The sequence below is a fragment of the Xyrauchen texanus genome, chromosome 34 (genome assembly GCF_025860055.1).
Source record: "Xyrauchen texanus isolate HMW12.3.18 chromosome 34, RBS_HiC_50CHRs, whole genome shotgun sequence".
In the NCBI taxonomy this organism is placed as follows: domain Eukaryota; kingdom Metazoa; phylum Chordata; class Actinopteri; order Cypriniformes; family Catostomidae; genus Xyrauchen; species Xyrauchen texanus.
In genome coordinates, this window is record NC_068309.1 from 12,608,291 (window position 1) to 12,624,833 (window position 16,543).

At 36.6% G+C, this 16,543-nt stretch overlaps 1 protein-coding gene across 1 annotated transcript in view; it reads right to left on the reverse strand.

The window, feature by feature from the left end:
• Positions 1–15,753, reverse strand: part of mmp11b (matrix metallopeptidase 11b) — a 29,530-nt gene extending 13,777 nt beyond the window's left edge. Inside the window, exons 1-2 of the mRNA XM_052104492.1 lie at positions 15,518–15,753; positions 4,510–4,808 (exon numbers count right to left, since the gene is read on the reverse strand). Coding sequence (XP_051960452.1) covers positions 4,510–4,808; positions 15,518–15,625 — 407 coding nt within the window. The 5' untranslated portion in view covers positions 15,626–15,753. The remainder of the gene's footprint in view (positions 1–4,509; positions 4,809–15,517) is intronic.
• Between the last annotated feature and the right edge of the window lie 790 nt (positions 15,754–16,543).

Sequence of the window (16,543 nt, forward strand, 5' to 3'; positions counted from 1 at the left end):
TGCTGCTATTTTTTTATGTTATCTTGAAGATTGAGTCCCCTCTGGACCCTGAGTCGATTTAATTGGCTGCATTAAGTAGTTTTGGGCATTCTATTTGTAACCTTATAATAAAACCTACAATATCGCTTGAAGATTTATGTTGCCTCAATCATGAAAATACATAAGCTACAGTATATCTGACATATCACATAATATGGTTAAATTAAACATTTCTGTTTGTGTTGCCACTACGCATGCTAACTGATTAGCCTGCAATGCTAACATTCCATCATGCATTCCCTTTGGTTCAATCATGCATTTACTGGTAAGCTAAAATATTCAGCGCAATTAAGTTTTTCACACAATTATCAAGACGTTGAATTTAGTACTATGTGTTAAATGGATATGGTAATACTGCATTTACTTGATCAGCTACAACAGCAATTAGCAGCAGATACTAGTCATAACAAACTGCTACACAAGAAGGGCATGAAATCATCTTCAAAAACCATGGACTGCAAGACAATACTAGGAATATTCACAACACAATTTAAGCTCAATCGACAGCATTTCACAACTCATCCCACCTTTTCTTTTAAAGGTCAATATGTCAAATTGTTCATGTAATATTTGCCTTTTTTGCCAACTTCCTAGTTTGCCTATTAAAGTCTATATTCAAAAACTATATTGAACATCGTAGGGCATTTGATTCCTGGAGAGAACTTCGTTCGGTTTTGGGGATCAAAACCGACCCTGAATTGGCATTCTTCTTATTGGACAAGTAAGCTTACATAACTGCAAAGCATGTGAAATATAGTGCCATTGATTGATTGATCTGTGTAATTTTTAGCTAACTTGATCTTGCTTGCTAACGCTGACGAATTGCAAGCTACCTTGCATCGTAACTTTCAACTAATTTAAACAATTTACTCTTTATAATAAATGTCAGGTTAATGTCAATGTTAATCAATGTTAATTCAGCAAGGTAAACTACAATAATAGATGAAATGAATGCTAGACAATGTTCAAGATAATGCAAAAGCTCCATTCATTAGTGTAACATAACTTTGTTATACAGAAAATATATACATTCTATTATTATAAAACAATAGAGCATCGATATATCAAAATTACATATCACATCAATACTGAATTGTTAACATATTTATAATGTTCTATTTTATAAACAGCTACTGCCATCATCCACCAAATTTAGCTAACAGCTATTGATAAAGCTGGCTAGCTATCTAAAGCCGACATACTCTATTGTATAAATGCAGTCAATGCATCATGCAAAGAAAAGTGATTTCTTCAAACTACAGTCTCGCGTAGTCAGACAGATATCCACACTTTGTTTTAGCCCTGTTCCAGCACTGGAGAGTCAAATATAATATACAGTTTCAAAGATTGTACTAAAACAATCATAACTGTATAAGTTTAATTATGCTACCTCATCTGTCAGCATGATGCCGGTGAATCACGTTCAGTCTCTTTGTACGTTACGTTATTGTTTTGGTCGATGCTCGCTCACATCCCTATGGAGTGTGTACGTGATCACGAGCAACAGGAAGCTGGCTGCAGTTCACTTAATGGCCACAGGTGTCATTAATAACAAGGGTTTCTGAATCTTACATACTGTACCTTTAAAATTAAGCTACAGTGGGGCACTTACAATGGAAGTGCAAACGGACATTTTTTTGAGGGTTTCAATGTAAAGCTTGTAACTTCATAAAAGCACTTATATTAATTCCTCTGTTAAAAATCATGTATTATTTGAGCTGTAAAGTTGTTGAAATCTTCATTTTTACAGTCATTTTAGGGTTTTAGGATTTTGTTGACAATACATCAACATGGCAACAAAGTTAAAATAAGTGCAATTTTATCACACTAAAATCGTGTTAACATGCATATTGTTTATGTCTTGTGGCTTTACTTTTGAAATAATTAGTATTTTAACATTTACAGATTGACCCCATTCACTTCCATTGTAAGTGCCTCACTGGGACCCAGATTTTTGCTTTTTTTTTTAAGAAAAGGAGGGGCAATTGTTGTGGTAGTCCGTATTATGCCACAAATGCTGTTGATTGAGCTTAATTTGTATTGAACCTGGAATATTCCTTTAAATTCAGGTTCACTTGCAATGAGAATAAACTTGGTTTGTGCCCACCACAATGTGTTTTATGAGATGAGGTTTTGACTGCTGAGAGTATGAGAAATTGAATGTTATGTAAAATGTTCAAATTTAAAATCTGGGTTCTGAAGCAAAACCATTTGAGAACCACTTCTCGAAATTAGTCACATAAGTGACACAGACATACCCTGGGTAGACCTACTAAAGGCTTGTTAGACTCATTAAAGAAAGAGACCTGAATTGACAGCTGAAGAGTGGGAGGGTGGGTTTGGTGTCTTTGAGTTCATTATCCTCAAGTACAGTCCGTCATTGAGCCAGGGGAGAAATTTCAGGGGACAGCAAGGTGCTATAACCCATAAACAACCTTCAGAGACGTGAGTCATGACATCTTATAGAGGCAGAACATTAGAATGGCGCTGACTTGAGGATGAAATATGTGCATGCGTTGCTTTCGCAACATCAGATTCTGATGATGCAGCACCCAGTGTGCGAATTATATAATAACTGTCATGGGGATTTACTTTTTTAAATGGAATTTCTATAGGTAATTTTGCAAAACGTTAAATAATACTTTGTAAACAAAATACTTTTTTTATTTTTTATTTATATGTCAAAGTATAATAAAGTGATAAATACAAGCAGAGTGATGCAAATAGTGAAGTGTCCTACTGCTGTTACACTAAATATCAGCACACTTTTCATATTTTGTCAATGTTATGTCTGATCCTGAAATTAATGGAAGGAATTGAGCAGCCTTTAATGTTGCTATGGTTACCACATTTACCCTGCTGAACCCTGCTGAAATGTGTATTCTTATATGTAATAAAGAACATATGCTTTTAAGACCCCCCCCCTTTGTTTTAACATCATTTGGAGGGGGTTCAAGCCATAATTAGAGGGGTCAGACCCCCCCAAAATCCCCCATAATTTACAACCATGTTCTACAATTTTTATATTTCACTTCTGTCTTACAGTATGCAGACAAAAAGACAGTCTACCCTACAGCAATGTGGCTTGATGTGGATGGTGAACAATTGGAGATTTATGTCCTGTTTTATTTTATGCGAAGGGTCATAAATCGGGGGCAGTTTTAATCAGTGCATTCGTTGCACAGGGCAGGCTGCTTTTCTAAAGACTTAAATCTTTGTCTGGGCCCTCATCTCACCCCCTGTCGAGTGGTGAAGGGAAAACCATTTTGGCTCCACTGCAATAAATCACATGAGTGCTCTGAACTGTTACTTCTGCTTCCAGTCGTGTCACGACCCCACCGACTTGAGATTACAGAGTAGATTCACGCACTATGTCCGGTGGAGGCCTTCTTTGACAAAGATGTAGGAGCGAAATCCTTCAAAACATGAAGTGGTGACCAGATAACCACATCAGCGATGTCATCATATCAATCAAATTCAAGTAAACTTGAAGCGCACTGCATCATAATCAGTATTTGTGCCTTGTTTTCCAGTACCAGCTATCAAAACATCCTTAAAACAAAATACATTTAGGCTACTTCAGAAGCAAATGTGCATAAAACATTTAATTTTGTTTTCAGAGAATATATATCAAATTAAGTTTATTTTTCTTACGTTTAAAAAAGGAAAAACGTTTTTTCGTTATGCATTTTTTATTTTCAAATGTATGTGAAATGAACGGAAGATACACAGATCTTTAATACATGTTTTTTACTTATAACCAGTGTAGGGTAAGGTACTTTAAAAGTAATCCACTACAAATTACTAACTACTTCTTTAAAAAATTACAATCAGATTACTTTACTTATTTCTTCACTGATAAAGTAATCACATTACTAATTACTTTATTTTTTTAATTATTTTCCAATTAGACAAAGACAAAGAGAGAAACATTAACTGTTTAAAACAGGTCTTTCCTGAGAGGGTGGGAAATGATTTATGCCTTAACAGAAGGGGAAGAACTGCAAATGTTGAAATTAAAAAACTGTGCCTTTTGTAAGAAAAATCCTTAATGTATAGATTGAGTCAAACGTGTGTTGGGAGTGGTTGCTAGGGTATAAGATATACGTATATATATATATATTGTATATTAGGGAACATGTATATTTTATAGGTATAGTTCACCCAAAAATGAAAATTCTGTGTAAATGAGGGCAGTATTTTCTATCCCTATCTACAAAAAGTACTGTAACACAGCACTATTTATTTTCATCTTTTTGGCCTTCATTATTTTATTTTAAAAGGTTCTGCACTGTGACTGAATGAAAAATAATTTTTTAGAAGTCGTAGTCTTGAAACTAAATGTATAAAACATATTTTCAGAACGTTTTGAAATAGCTTTAGATGGAGTTTGGTATATTTCATGTCACACAGGTGAAATTGCTTGAAATGTAATTTTCTTTTTAACACTACAAATACAGTAAGTCTTACTTGTAGGTGAGATCTGTCTTGTCCCAGCGTCCTCCAAACAAAACAAAACGTTTTTGGCGATGACGGCCCCCGAGCAAGCCTCCTTTGAGGGTTGAGTAACTAAAGGTGCTCCCTCCCTTCTGTGATGGGTAGTCTGGTACTCCACAGCGAGGTCTGTTCCAGAATTCAGTGTCATTCTTCACATGAGCCAAGTGTGTCTGCACTCTCTTACTGCCGAAGACTTCACTCAGAGTGTCCTGAACATGATGAAGTTTGCCCCTTTTCTTCAGGTCATGGTGATGGGTCTTTTGAGACCAGTCCTGTTAATACACACATAAGCTGTCAATCAAATGCACATTTGAGGATACACCTGATAAAACATTAATATGGGTGTGTGGTTGCCAGGGTTTCGCTGTGTGGTTACTAGGGTGATTGCATACTAGCCCAAATGAGCCCAACCCCAGGTCTCTATGATATTCTGGCCCGTAGACATGGCTTGGGCCCTTATTCAGTGTAAGTCTATGAAAACGATCAAAGTCCAGAGGCAAGAATCATTATTACTACTTCTCATACTTGCGGTTATGAACAAACCCCTAATCCTAAGAGCTAACTTCGGAGCGTAACTTAACCCACATCATTTAAGCTACTTGTGCTACAAGCACAAAGGATACCACAAATTGTGAAGCTTGTTAAAGAGAGGTGTGCTATTGCTTTTCGACTTTTCATTGCAACAAAGACGTGCGTCTAGTGCATGTTTACAACACCATTAAAAAACTATGCAGGTGGAACAGCCCCCTACAGTCTAAATCAGGAATGGTCAATTTGCAGCCCAACTGAATATTTATGTAACAGTTGGTTTAACGTCAATAATAATTTCAGAAAGCATTTTCACAGTCAATTTCCTCTAACAAATTTTAAGCAATTGGTTCTGTTAAATGACTGGGAGGTGAACTGCCTGGAGGGAAAAGTCAGATTGCCCCAATTTCTCTCCATTCCCAACCCCCATTTTCCCCCTGTGTTTCCTTGTTGAAATTCACTGCTGGTTTAGAGACTTCTTCCTCTGTCTTCTCTCCATTTCTCTCTTTCTTTCTCTCTCTCTATCCTTCTTTCTCTCTAATTTGGGTTTAGTTATGAGGCCAAGGGTGGTATGGGGAGAACGATTTTCTTTTAAATGCTTTTAAAAATCCTTCCGCCTCTCATAGCTATAGGGAGTCTTTTAAAAGCTGTAATTTAAGGACAAGCTATATTTGGACAACCATAAATCGTTTAGAAATATAAAGCAGGAAGTCTGAAAAAAAAAAACACACCCACTTGTTTAAGAGTTTCTTTAACATAGAGAGCAAGAAGGACCAACTACCACATGAAGAAGAAGGTTAATGTAAGGGCAGGTGATTCTTCAATTAGGAGAAGTTTCTGTCCCCTTGGATGATTTAAAAGAAAAAATAGCTTATTTACACCCACACACACACACAAAAAATACTAGTTTTGCTAGTCGATTAAATTTTTTAATCGTGATTAATCGCATGGTTTTTCAAAGTGAATCGCAATTAATCGCTGATTTTGAAAGTGCTGAAATTTGAAATATACTTCTTTTCATTTGAAAAACATTTATTTCCTTATTAAAAAGGAAAAGAAAAGAAAACAATATGTAACAATAATGGTTTTTTACATTTTCAAAACAAAGCCTTCCACAGTATAAAGATAGAAATGCACAAAAATAGCACCTATTTCTAGTAACATTAAATGTTTACCAAAGTCTAAGTGGGAGGACTAATTTAAATAATCTAGTCCCCATAGTTTGCATTTTTATTGGAATTGGCATTGAATCTCTTAAACCCTCATCCTCCACAATTTGTTTAGTGGCTATACACCTTGCTACAGAAATTGTGAAGCTGCATTTACATGATTTGCCGCTTTGAACTCTACATACTGTAAAAAAGTCTTGTTTTGCTTTTAGCGCTGGCACTGTACACGTAATGATCCTTCATCAAATTGTCCGGAGTGCGACTCTAGGAAAACTTTTCCCATAACTTGATCATTGACACAGAATTGCTGTTGTGTGTTTGTGGTGTGTGTGTGTGTGTGTGTGTGTGTGTGCGTGTTTTTGTGATTTACGAGGACAATTTTGTAAGTTACAAATTAGTAATTACAAGGGTATTATGCTATAAATGTGATTTATGAGGACATTTCTAGTGTCCCCATAATTCAAATCGCTTAAAAATCATACTAAACAATGTTTTATTGAAAATGTAAAAATGCAGAAAGTTTTCTGTGATGATTAGGTTTAGGGGTTGTGTTAGGTTTAGAGGATAGAATCTATAGTTTGTACAGTATAAAAGTCATTATGTCTATGGAAAGTCCTCATAATGATAGGTAGACCAACGTGTGTGTGTGTGTGTGTGTGTGTGTGTGTGTGTGTGTGTGTGTGTGTGTGTGTGTGTGTGTGTGTATGTCAGTGTAATGACCCCAGACAGTGTTTAGAACTCACACAGAGCTGAATGTCAGAATCTAATGTGAAAATTGGACGTCCAAAAGGAGACGTTAGTTTCAGTATGTTGGTCTCAGTCACCATTCACTCTCGTTGATATAATGTTGATATCTTTTTTGATATAATGAAAATTAAAGGTGCCTAATATCTCCTTTTGTAGTCCACAGAAGAGAGAAAGTCAAACGGGCTTAGATCAACAAAGTAAATGCGAGTAAATGATGATAGAATTAAACATTTTTGGTGGACTATCCCTTCAAGGTTCATGCCTGACAGAAAAACAGCAACACATGGCCTTCAAACTAATTCCTATACAAATAAAAGTAAAAACAACCAAATATTTTGTGGGCAGGTCGAGACAGATAGTACCTTGTTAAAAATGTACTGGCAGGTGAACTTGATAGCATTGCTAAACCATGACCCCCCCCCCCCAACCCCCACACCCCCGACAATGAGGAACCGTACAAATTCCACATATTCATTGCACTTTATCCACTACTTTGTTTCTCTCAAATCTGCTGAGTGAGCATGCACTTTCCATAGGCTGAGCCATCATTACATGGTCATACATGTTGATAGCATGTAATTTAAGCATTGTCCCAAATAGAGAGAACTTGAGGAGAGCAAGTTTTTTTATAACAGTCAAGATTGTTTATTGTAGAGTAGTAACCTCTCAGCAATGACAAACTGGCCTCAAGTCTATTTAGCGAGTGGAGGTGAAAAAGAAACGGACCCGGGCGTCTCAGGTTCAATAGGAGTCAAGGGTTAAAGGTTAAAGTCTATATCAACAAAACAGACCCCTTGGGCCAATGTAAACACACAGACTCTTGTTTCAATCCAAAACTCAGTTGCAGAAGACAAAGATACATTTACTGATTTTCTTTGTTTGTGCTCTCAAATAATATGAATGTATCTGCCTAAAATATATACATTCTGTATTACCTATGTACAATTCCAAGTACATAAATATAAAAAAACTTTCTAAGAACCCATTCACCCATTTTTAAACCACATTACATAATAGGCTACTGGTATTTTCTAAAAGGTGGAGGTGATGAGTGCAAACAAGATGGTTCAGGTTTGCTGATGTAATGGCAGGCAGGTGCATATTAGCACCTAAAATTGCTAAGCATGGAGCCAAAGCCGGGACTCAAAAGAGAGAATCAGCATGCAAGCAGAGCATCATTATTTTCTCAACAAACAACCCAACAATCAATCTATCATTAACCATCATGAAACTGCTCCATATAACTGTGGTGATTCTAGAGAGCTGTTGCTCTCTGGAATGTTCCAGTTCTACATAAATGAAGCTCAGTTGACAGCATTTTACTGTATACTGTATGTATCAAATGTATAGCAATAAGATGTTAACTTGTTTAGTGTGATAAAATCGCTCACTAACTTTATCTATATGAAGCTATATATTTGTTCTCATGATGACGTATCGCTGTAAATCCTGTAATCGCTTTAACGTTGGTAAATCCCTGATTTGATCACAATAAAATCATTTTTTACATGTATGATGTTTACGCTGTTTATGTTAACATTTATGGACTAGCCCTATTTAATTCCGTTGCAAGTGTCTTACTGTAACCACTATATTTGCTTAGTAAATGTGGGAGGAATAAAAAAAAATAAAAAAAATTCTCAGTATTTTCCATTATTTGAACTTTTTTTTAATTAACCCTAAACGACAGGGAAAAACAAAACATCTTGGTCACTTCGCATTTTGGTTAACACTCTCCTTCTGTCGAAATAGACAGTTCTTAGACAGAATAAGCAACAATCTCTACCAGACTGTATGCTGATAGTAAAAAGTCTAGTCCCACAAGACTATATACAACCTAACTCACACAGTCTCATTTTAACGAATGCCAAAATCAAAGAAACTCTTTTCAACCAGACATTCCTCATGTCTGGGCATATTTTACAGCATCCACCTGCATGCAGTCAAAAATGTAAAGATGGGGATGTCTGTCCAGAGACACACTAGAATTTGTTACATGTTTCATGACAAAACAAACTTAATCATGTGGAAGTGTTGGGCACATTTTTTTTTCATCTCTGTTAATGTTTTTATGTTTGCTCCCTGACAGATATATGCCACTCATCAGCTGAGAAACAAACACAACATGGAATTATTTTACCTTAAGTGGGATTCACAAATGGTCACATCCAAAGAACAGGCATTTGTGCCTGCAGGAAGATCTGCCATGTGGTTCCAGACAATACAGAAGGCATATAAATTTGATTGAAACTATTGCATACACTAAATATAAGATATCCAAGTATAGTACCACCAGATATCCAAAATGTGTTAATCAGCCATTAAAACCATATAGATCGACCACTAAATGTAATATACTGCATATGTGTACCAATACAAACAGGAATAAACTTGAAACTATTTTCATCTGTAGGTCAATAGGTCATGTGGGTCAGAATTCTAACATGATATGTACACTGTAACGCTGTGCAAACACAGAGACCATGAGCTGATGTTTCAACGAGGACCCTTAAAGAGTTAACATGTCAGAGCAAGAAGATGGTATGGAGAGATTTCTGAACTACAACAGAAGTTCAGAGATCCTGGCATTGTGCCAGCTCCAAAGGGTTCCTGAGGATAAACTATTTGTTGGTAACCATAGCATTCTCTTGGGGGCATCCAGCTGATGTCATCATCTCCTGATACATCCCACAAATTATTCAGCAGAGATGGCATCAGGATTGGCAGAGAAGCTGTTTACATTTGCAAAACACATTCAAACTGGTAGAGCATAGTGCTGGCAACACCAAGGCCATTGGTTTGATTCCCAGGGGACACATGTACTAATAAACTGTGAATTTAAATGTATTGTAAGTGGTTTTAGATTACATAAGTGTAATTCACTATTTTACTACTGATTTAGCAAGCCCTAAAAATACACTCAACAGCACTTCCTATCATCCTACCTTTCTGGCTTGGCTTTTTATTTTCTCATTGTCTCTCTCTTTTCCTCTCTATGCCATTGTCAAGTGAGCGAGCAGTGAAAAATTACAAACAAGAGCTTCCAGGAGCATCTTTTGGCACAAAGTAGGACACGCCTGAGATAAAGAATGAACATGCAAGAGGAAATCAGGCTAGTGTAAATATTTACCCACAAAAACCTCCAGAGATCTGTATGCCTTGAGATTGTATACACATGTAAAGTGGTTACACCACAGGGGAAGAATGTTTTGTAGGAATGGTACAGGGACTATATTGATGGAAGATGATAGATATAATCATTAAATCTGTAAATCTACACACACTTTTTGTAAATGAATTCATGCAGAAATAGCAAACAGTTTATTGCTATAGAAACATAAATAGAGGACTGAGTATAGTGGGTGCATCCAAACGGCAAGGATTCTAAACACTCTTTCTAACAGAAGGATTCTAACAGTCATTTACACAGGACATGTTCTTGCGTTAAAAAAACAACCTGGTCTCATAGAATTACATTATTATACCTAAATTTTGCTAAATTATTTTAACGTGGCTCATTGCATATTTTCAATGGTGAAATGAACGCTAGGGTACTAAAATGTTGACTTGTATACCCTTTCTCACAAATCACAAGCAAAACTGGAAGATTATCAGTTCATAAACAGTATATAAAAAATAACTTGTTAAAAAAATGAATGCAATTGATCATGTCCCCAGACAGTAATAAGGATTATTCCTGCCATTGGAGCAATTCAAGCTTGACTGGCCACCTGTTTTTTCCAAGGCGGCAGTTAGCGAAACTTCAGCTGTATAGGCAATGCGTGGCTTATACAGAGAACAAACCACACTCACCGACAGCAGACAGAACTAGATGAGAACATGTTTTTGCGTTTAAACACATGATAGAGCGCAAATCTGAATGCAGACATCTCAAGAAGTGTTTTCTAAGTTTCAAACTGTGTAACTTGACACAGTGACCTAAAAACTGTATGTTTATGAAGCTCCAAAAAGTTCTGTCTGACGAAGTTGTGCATGTACAGTCCGAGACTTATTATAAGGGATTTTCTATGGACGTCATCCTTAGAAAATCCCTTATAATAAGTCTCGGACTGTTCTTATCATGCTTTACTCATCTGCCATAATAATGTCATGCATTTGAATTATTTTTATTTTTATTTGTTATAATATATATATATAGAGAGAGAGAGAGAGAGAGTAAGACATGTAGTTAAATTCTTCGTAGACTTTTCTCCCCACAGTTTATGATAAAAAAATATATATATATATATATATATATATATATATATATATATATATATATATATATATATATATATATATATATAGGAGTAGAAATAGAAGTAAAAAACACAATTAAATAAACACAATTTACAACACAATAGAATAGGAGAAAGAAGAAATATATACAGTGTGTACAAAGTATGCATATGAATATGAAATAGTGCATAATGACAGATGCAGAGTTGGTAGCAGCAACATTTTGATTGGGAATATGTACATTGTGCAAGGTAAAGTGCAAGTGTGCAGTAATGTTGACCTGCAACAGGCTGATGTTATAGAGGTGGTGTTGTAGATGTATAGTAATGATAATGCAGAGTGTAATATTACTTCAAGTGTGTGGTGTTGAATAGTGAAACTCTTACATATATATATATATATATATATATATATATATATATATATATAATATAATTTTTGAAATTATTTAAATATAACTATTTATATTTATTTCATCATTATATATTAAATTATTGTTTTTTGAGGGGCTTTCTCCACAAATATTTATTTATGTGATTAATTGAAATTAATTTGATTAATTAATCGGCTCACCATGTAATTAATTTGATAAAACATTTGAATCAATTAACAGCCCAAATTTGAACATTTGTATAACATTTCCAACTACATTTACAAAGTTATTTGTGTGTAATCGAACTGTGCAGTAGCCCAACTGATAGAGAGGTGCACTTGTGATGCAAAGTAAAGGGTCCTGAAGAACACACGAGTCAACAGATGAGGTAAAAGTGGGTGTAAGGTTTAGGATAGAGATGACAGTTTTATTGATTTAATACTCTATAGTATTAAATGGGAGAAAATGTAACTCATTTTTAGCACCACTCAATGGACATGCAAAAATGTCACGTAATTTTCACGAGATCATGCAACTTAAAAAACCTAGATAGAGCATAAATGAATGGAACAAAACACATATGTCTCAACATGTCGTTTTAAAAGTTTTCCCTCATGATGGATGGTGAAACAATTTGACACAGCATCACAACGACCAAAAAATTTCAGTTTAATGCATTTTTACATAGAAAAACTATGAAAAATAGCATAGATGGATGCAAGAACATGTTATTTGTGCTTGGCCCCTTACTGTTCTTTCAATGTAGCACATGATTGGTCAATAATCTTACCTAATTCAAGCCAGGCCTCCCCCTCAAAAAGAGAAGGATATAGCTGCAGGCAGAGCTCCAAAAAGGGGCCGGAGTTCCAAATCGCCAGCAAAGATATAGGGAGCCCCTAACCTAACACTTTCCCTAACCCTGTACGTGTGTGGAAGTGACGCCCCCTTTTGGAGTTGGCACATCCCACTTTTGGAGTTGCCCTGCCATCTTCTGGAGAAATCCCGTCCTCTTTTGGAGATTACACCCCCATTTGGAGATCTCCGGCCTGCATCTATACCTACTTGGCTCAAAGCGCTTATTGCTAATGGATGTTTTAATGGTTTCCAGTTGATATGTCACCTCTTTTGCCTCCAGAGTGATCCTTTCCTTTATTTTTTTTGTCACACGTTATACATTATGAACATATACAGTGATTTTATTTTGCATATCGCAGCTAAACTGGGATCACAATGTCATTATGAAAGTTACACTGCAACATTCAGCAATTCTTGATTCGTTGCCAGGAACAGCCATAAACTTGAAATAATGGTCTTAAAATCATTTTGTCTCACCATTTTTGTAGAGATATGAAGCAGCTGTGGAGTGGTTTTATATCAATGTGTAAAGGTCAGTTGAGTGGAAAGTTGGTGATTTGAATAAGAATCGGGTACACCAGGTTGTTGGCGTCAGTCAAGCTCTTATTTGTGCCTGCGAGCAAGAAATCTAAACCTAACTGCTCCACAGGAGGTGCATTGCAGCTGACCCTGACCTAATGCTCTACCTTCTACCTTGCGTCTGTATGCCTGTGGAACCAAGGTAGAGGTTCAGATTGGAAATGTTTCTCATATGTCTAGAGGCTGGGTCAATCGGACAACCCATATTAAATTATTGGTGTTGATGGACAAGGTGCTTTAGAATAGGTTAGAAGATCCTAGAAGGTTAAAGGGATAGTTCACCCAAAATGTAAATTCTCTCATCATTGACTCACCTTCATGCCATCCCAGATGTGTATGGATTTCTTTCTTCTGCAAAACACAAACAAAGATTTCTAGAAGAATAATTCAGCTCTGTAGGTCCATACGATGCAAGTGATGGTGATCAGACATTTGAAGCAGCAAAAATCACATAAAGGCAGTATAAAAGTAATCCACACAACTCTAGTGGTTAAATCCATGTCTTCAGGAGCGATATGATAGGTGTTTGTGAGAAACAGATCAATATTTAAGTATTTTTTATATAAATCTCCACTTTCTGAAAGTGAAAGTGGAGATTTATTTTCTTTAAAAAAAAAGCATCGAAATATGTATCTGTTTCTCACTCAAAGTGATTCTATCGCTTCAGAACACATAAATTATGGATTACTTATGTGCTGCCTTTTATATGATTTTTGCAGCTTCAAAAATCTGGATACCATTCACTTGTATTGTATTGACCTACAGAGCTGAAATATTCTTCTAAAAATCTTTGCTTGTGTTCTGCAGAAGAAAGAAAGTCATACACATCTGGGATGGCATATGGGTGAATAAATTATAAAATAATTTTCATTTTAAAGTGAACTATCCCTTTAAGAAGAGTTTGGGGCAGTTTTGCCTGTACAGTTTTTCAATAGTTTTTCTGTTATCATGCACTAGACATACATCTTTGACAGTTGAGCTGTGTCCCTTTGTTTTTTAATCTTCTATTTTATAGATGCAATGTCAATTTAAAAAGACATTCAACTTTTACATTTGTGTCTAAAGACATCTGGATTCTGTTATATTCCTTGTGTTGCATCTATCTATTTTAACTATGTTCTGTCTGGATGGTTCCTTTGTTGTCCTTTTCAACTCCTAAATTAAAACAACGGCTATTGAGGCATTACGGCAGCTACTCAGAACACTCAGCTACTAGAAAAAATGCAGAAGAACATCAACTTCAACATAAACAGCTTATGTTTGTGCTTGGACATTTTCAAGAGGATGTTGCACGTTTCCTCATCAACAAATCTGACTGTCTATTGAAACCTTACTCCTAAATTCTCAAGTTGGACTTCGTGGGACACACATCTTGGATTTGTTGGGAGTTGCATAATATTTTGGCAAACTTCATGGAGCTGGTAATGCATGCACAATGCTCTTAAGAAGGACATCAGCCTTTCTTTTCTCAGGGGCGGGAGGGGGAGGTGGGGGGGGTTGCAGTGGTAGCTATCTGGATCCTTACATTTTCCCTCTGTCAGCAAACACAGAGTTTGTTATCCTGCTCAGGGTGCCAGATTACTTGCCCCTGCCTGCATAATCTCCTGCTCAGGCTTTGTCAACATTCAAGAACAAATTGACTGCACATGCTCTCCATCAGAGCTGCCTCTCAACATTCAAACATGAGCCCAATTCTTCTCTAAAGAGGTCTGGAGCTGGTTTGATTGCAGATGCCACTCCTGTTTGATTGGCAAAGTTGGTCAAGACAAACATACAATAAAATAAAGCTGCACTTTATATTCAGATGCTTTGACGGCATGCAGTATGAGTGTCTGTGATCAGCGCTTCTGAATGAAAGTGATCCGCTCCCATCATAGCTACTACTTTATGCTCCTTTACTCCCAGTTTCAAATAGGTACATGGGTTTAGCCTCCACTTATATTTTCCCTGGCAAAATCTCCTTTTGGATCTTTGCCAAGTGGGTTAAAACAGCCATCTGTAGCTACTCTTAGTCAACTTCCTCTAAGCACTCTTTCTTTGTACAGAACAATTTTCTTATATTCAGATTGTAGTTCTCTGAGGATAAGCAGGACGTTTTTAACCATAAAACTACATCACGCACGGTATTTTGGAATTTCTGTAACCAATTAAAAATGAATGAGGTGAATGACACAGAATAACATGTAGTAGGCTACATTTGGATTTAAAGCCAAGATATGCCAAATTAAACAGCCCTAAATTAATTTTGCCCATAAAGTAGGAAAAGGGACAAACAAAACATGGTTGACGCTTCTATGACCTGTCTTGCATTTTTAAGCACATACCTGGAGGAGACAAAAAAGCATTCCAGGTTTCCATGTCTTAAGCAAATGTGCAGAACTGCAGTCAGCAACAGTATTACTATAAATCACAATACTGTCACAGAGATCATTTACAAGCATTTTAGTATACCATTATGTTTTGGATATAGTTGTTTTTTTAATTCACTCACCGCAGCAGCTTTGTACCTGTGGCTGTTCTTTCCTTCTGGCACCGGTAAAGAATGAATGCACACTAAGCAGTATAAAACTGCTGCGAGGAGCTGAGCACATCGCATCATCCTGAGGTCTGACTCTGAACCTGAGCCGCACGCACCACCTGCGCGCGGGGCACTTTAAACTACACGAGCGCGAGGGAAGGCGGAGAGGGCGCGCGCTGTTAGACTGAAGAGCTTACAAGCGCGGGTGATTTTATACTCTCTGATTTCTTTGTTCTCTTTTCTTCCAATTACACTTTTCTTTAAGGGGCTGGAGTGGTATGTTCACCGGCAATCACGTGATTCATCCCTCCATTCCTCTTTCGCGCTCAGTCGCGAGAGGGGCGACGGTGGGATTGCTTTTCATAGATATGGGTTTGCAGGGGGATGTTTGGAAAATCTGTTTTTCCTCAAAAACTATTAAATGTGGCAATGAAGTACTGCTACGATGTACTGATATCTTGCCAGCCACATACAGTCATTGTTTTATGGAATGTCCGTGCCTAGTGTTTTAGCCTGTTATATTTATTAGGTTGTTCATTGTTATACAGGCATAGAGTGAATGTGCAGGTGTTGGCAATGTAAAGGTATAGTGGGACACTTAAAGGGATAGTTCACCCATAAATAAACATTTTCTCATAATTTACTCACCCTCATGCCATCCCAGATGTGTTTGACTTTCTTTCAACTGCTGAACTCAAGCAAAGATTTTTTTTTTCATAGCTCTGTTTGTCCATTCAATGCAAGTGAATAGTGCCCAAAACTTTGAAGCTCAGAAAAATACACAAAAGCAGCATAAAAGTAATCCATACAACTCCAGTGGTTTAATCCATGTCTTCTGAAGTGATACAATATGTGTGGGTGAGAAACAGATCAATATTTAAGCCCTTTTTACCATAAATTCTCCTCCCTGTCCAGTAGGTCATTGTTTCCCAACCACTGTCCCGCAGCACACTGTGCCGTGAAAGATTGTCAGGTATGCAGTGGAAAATTATCAAATTC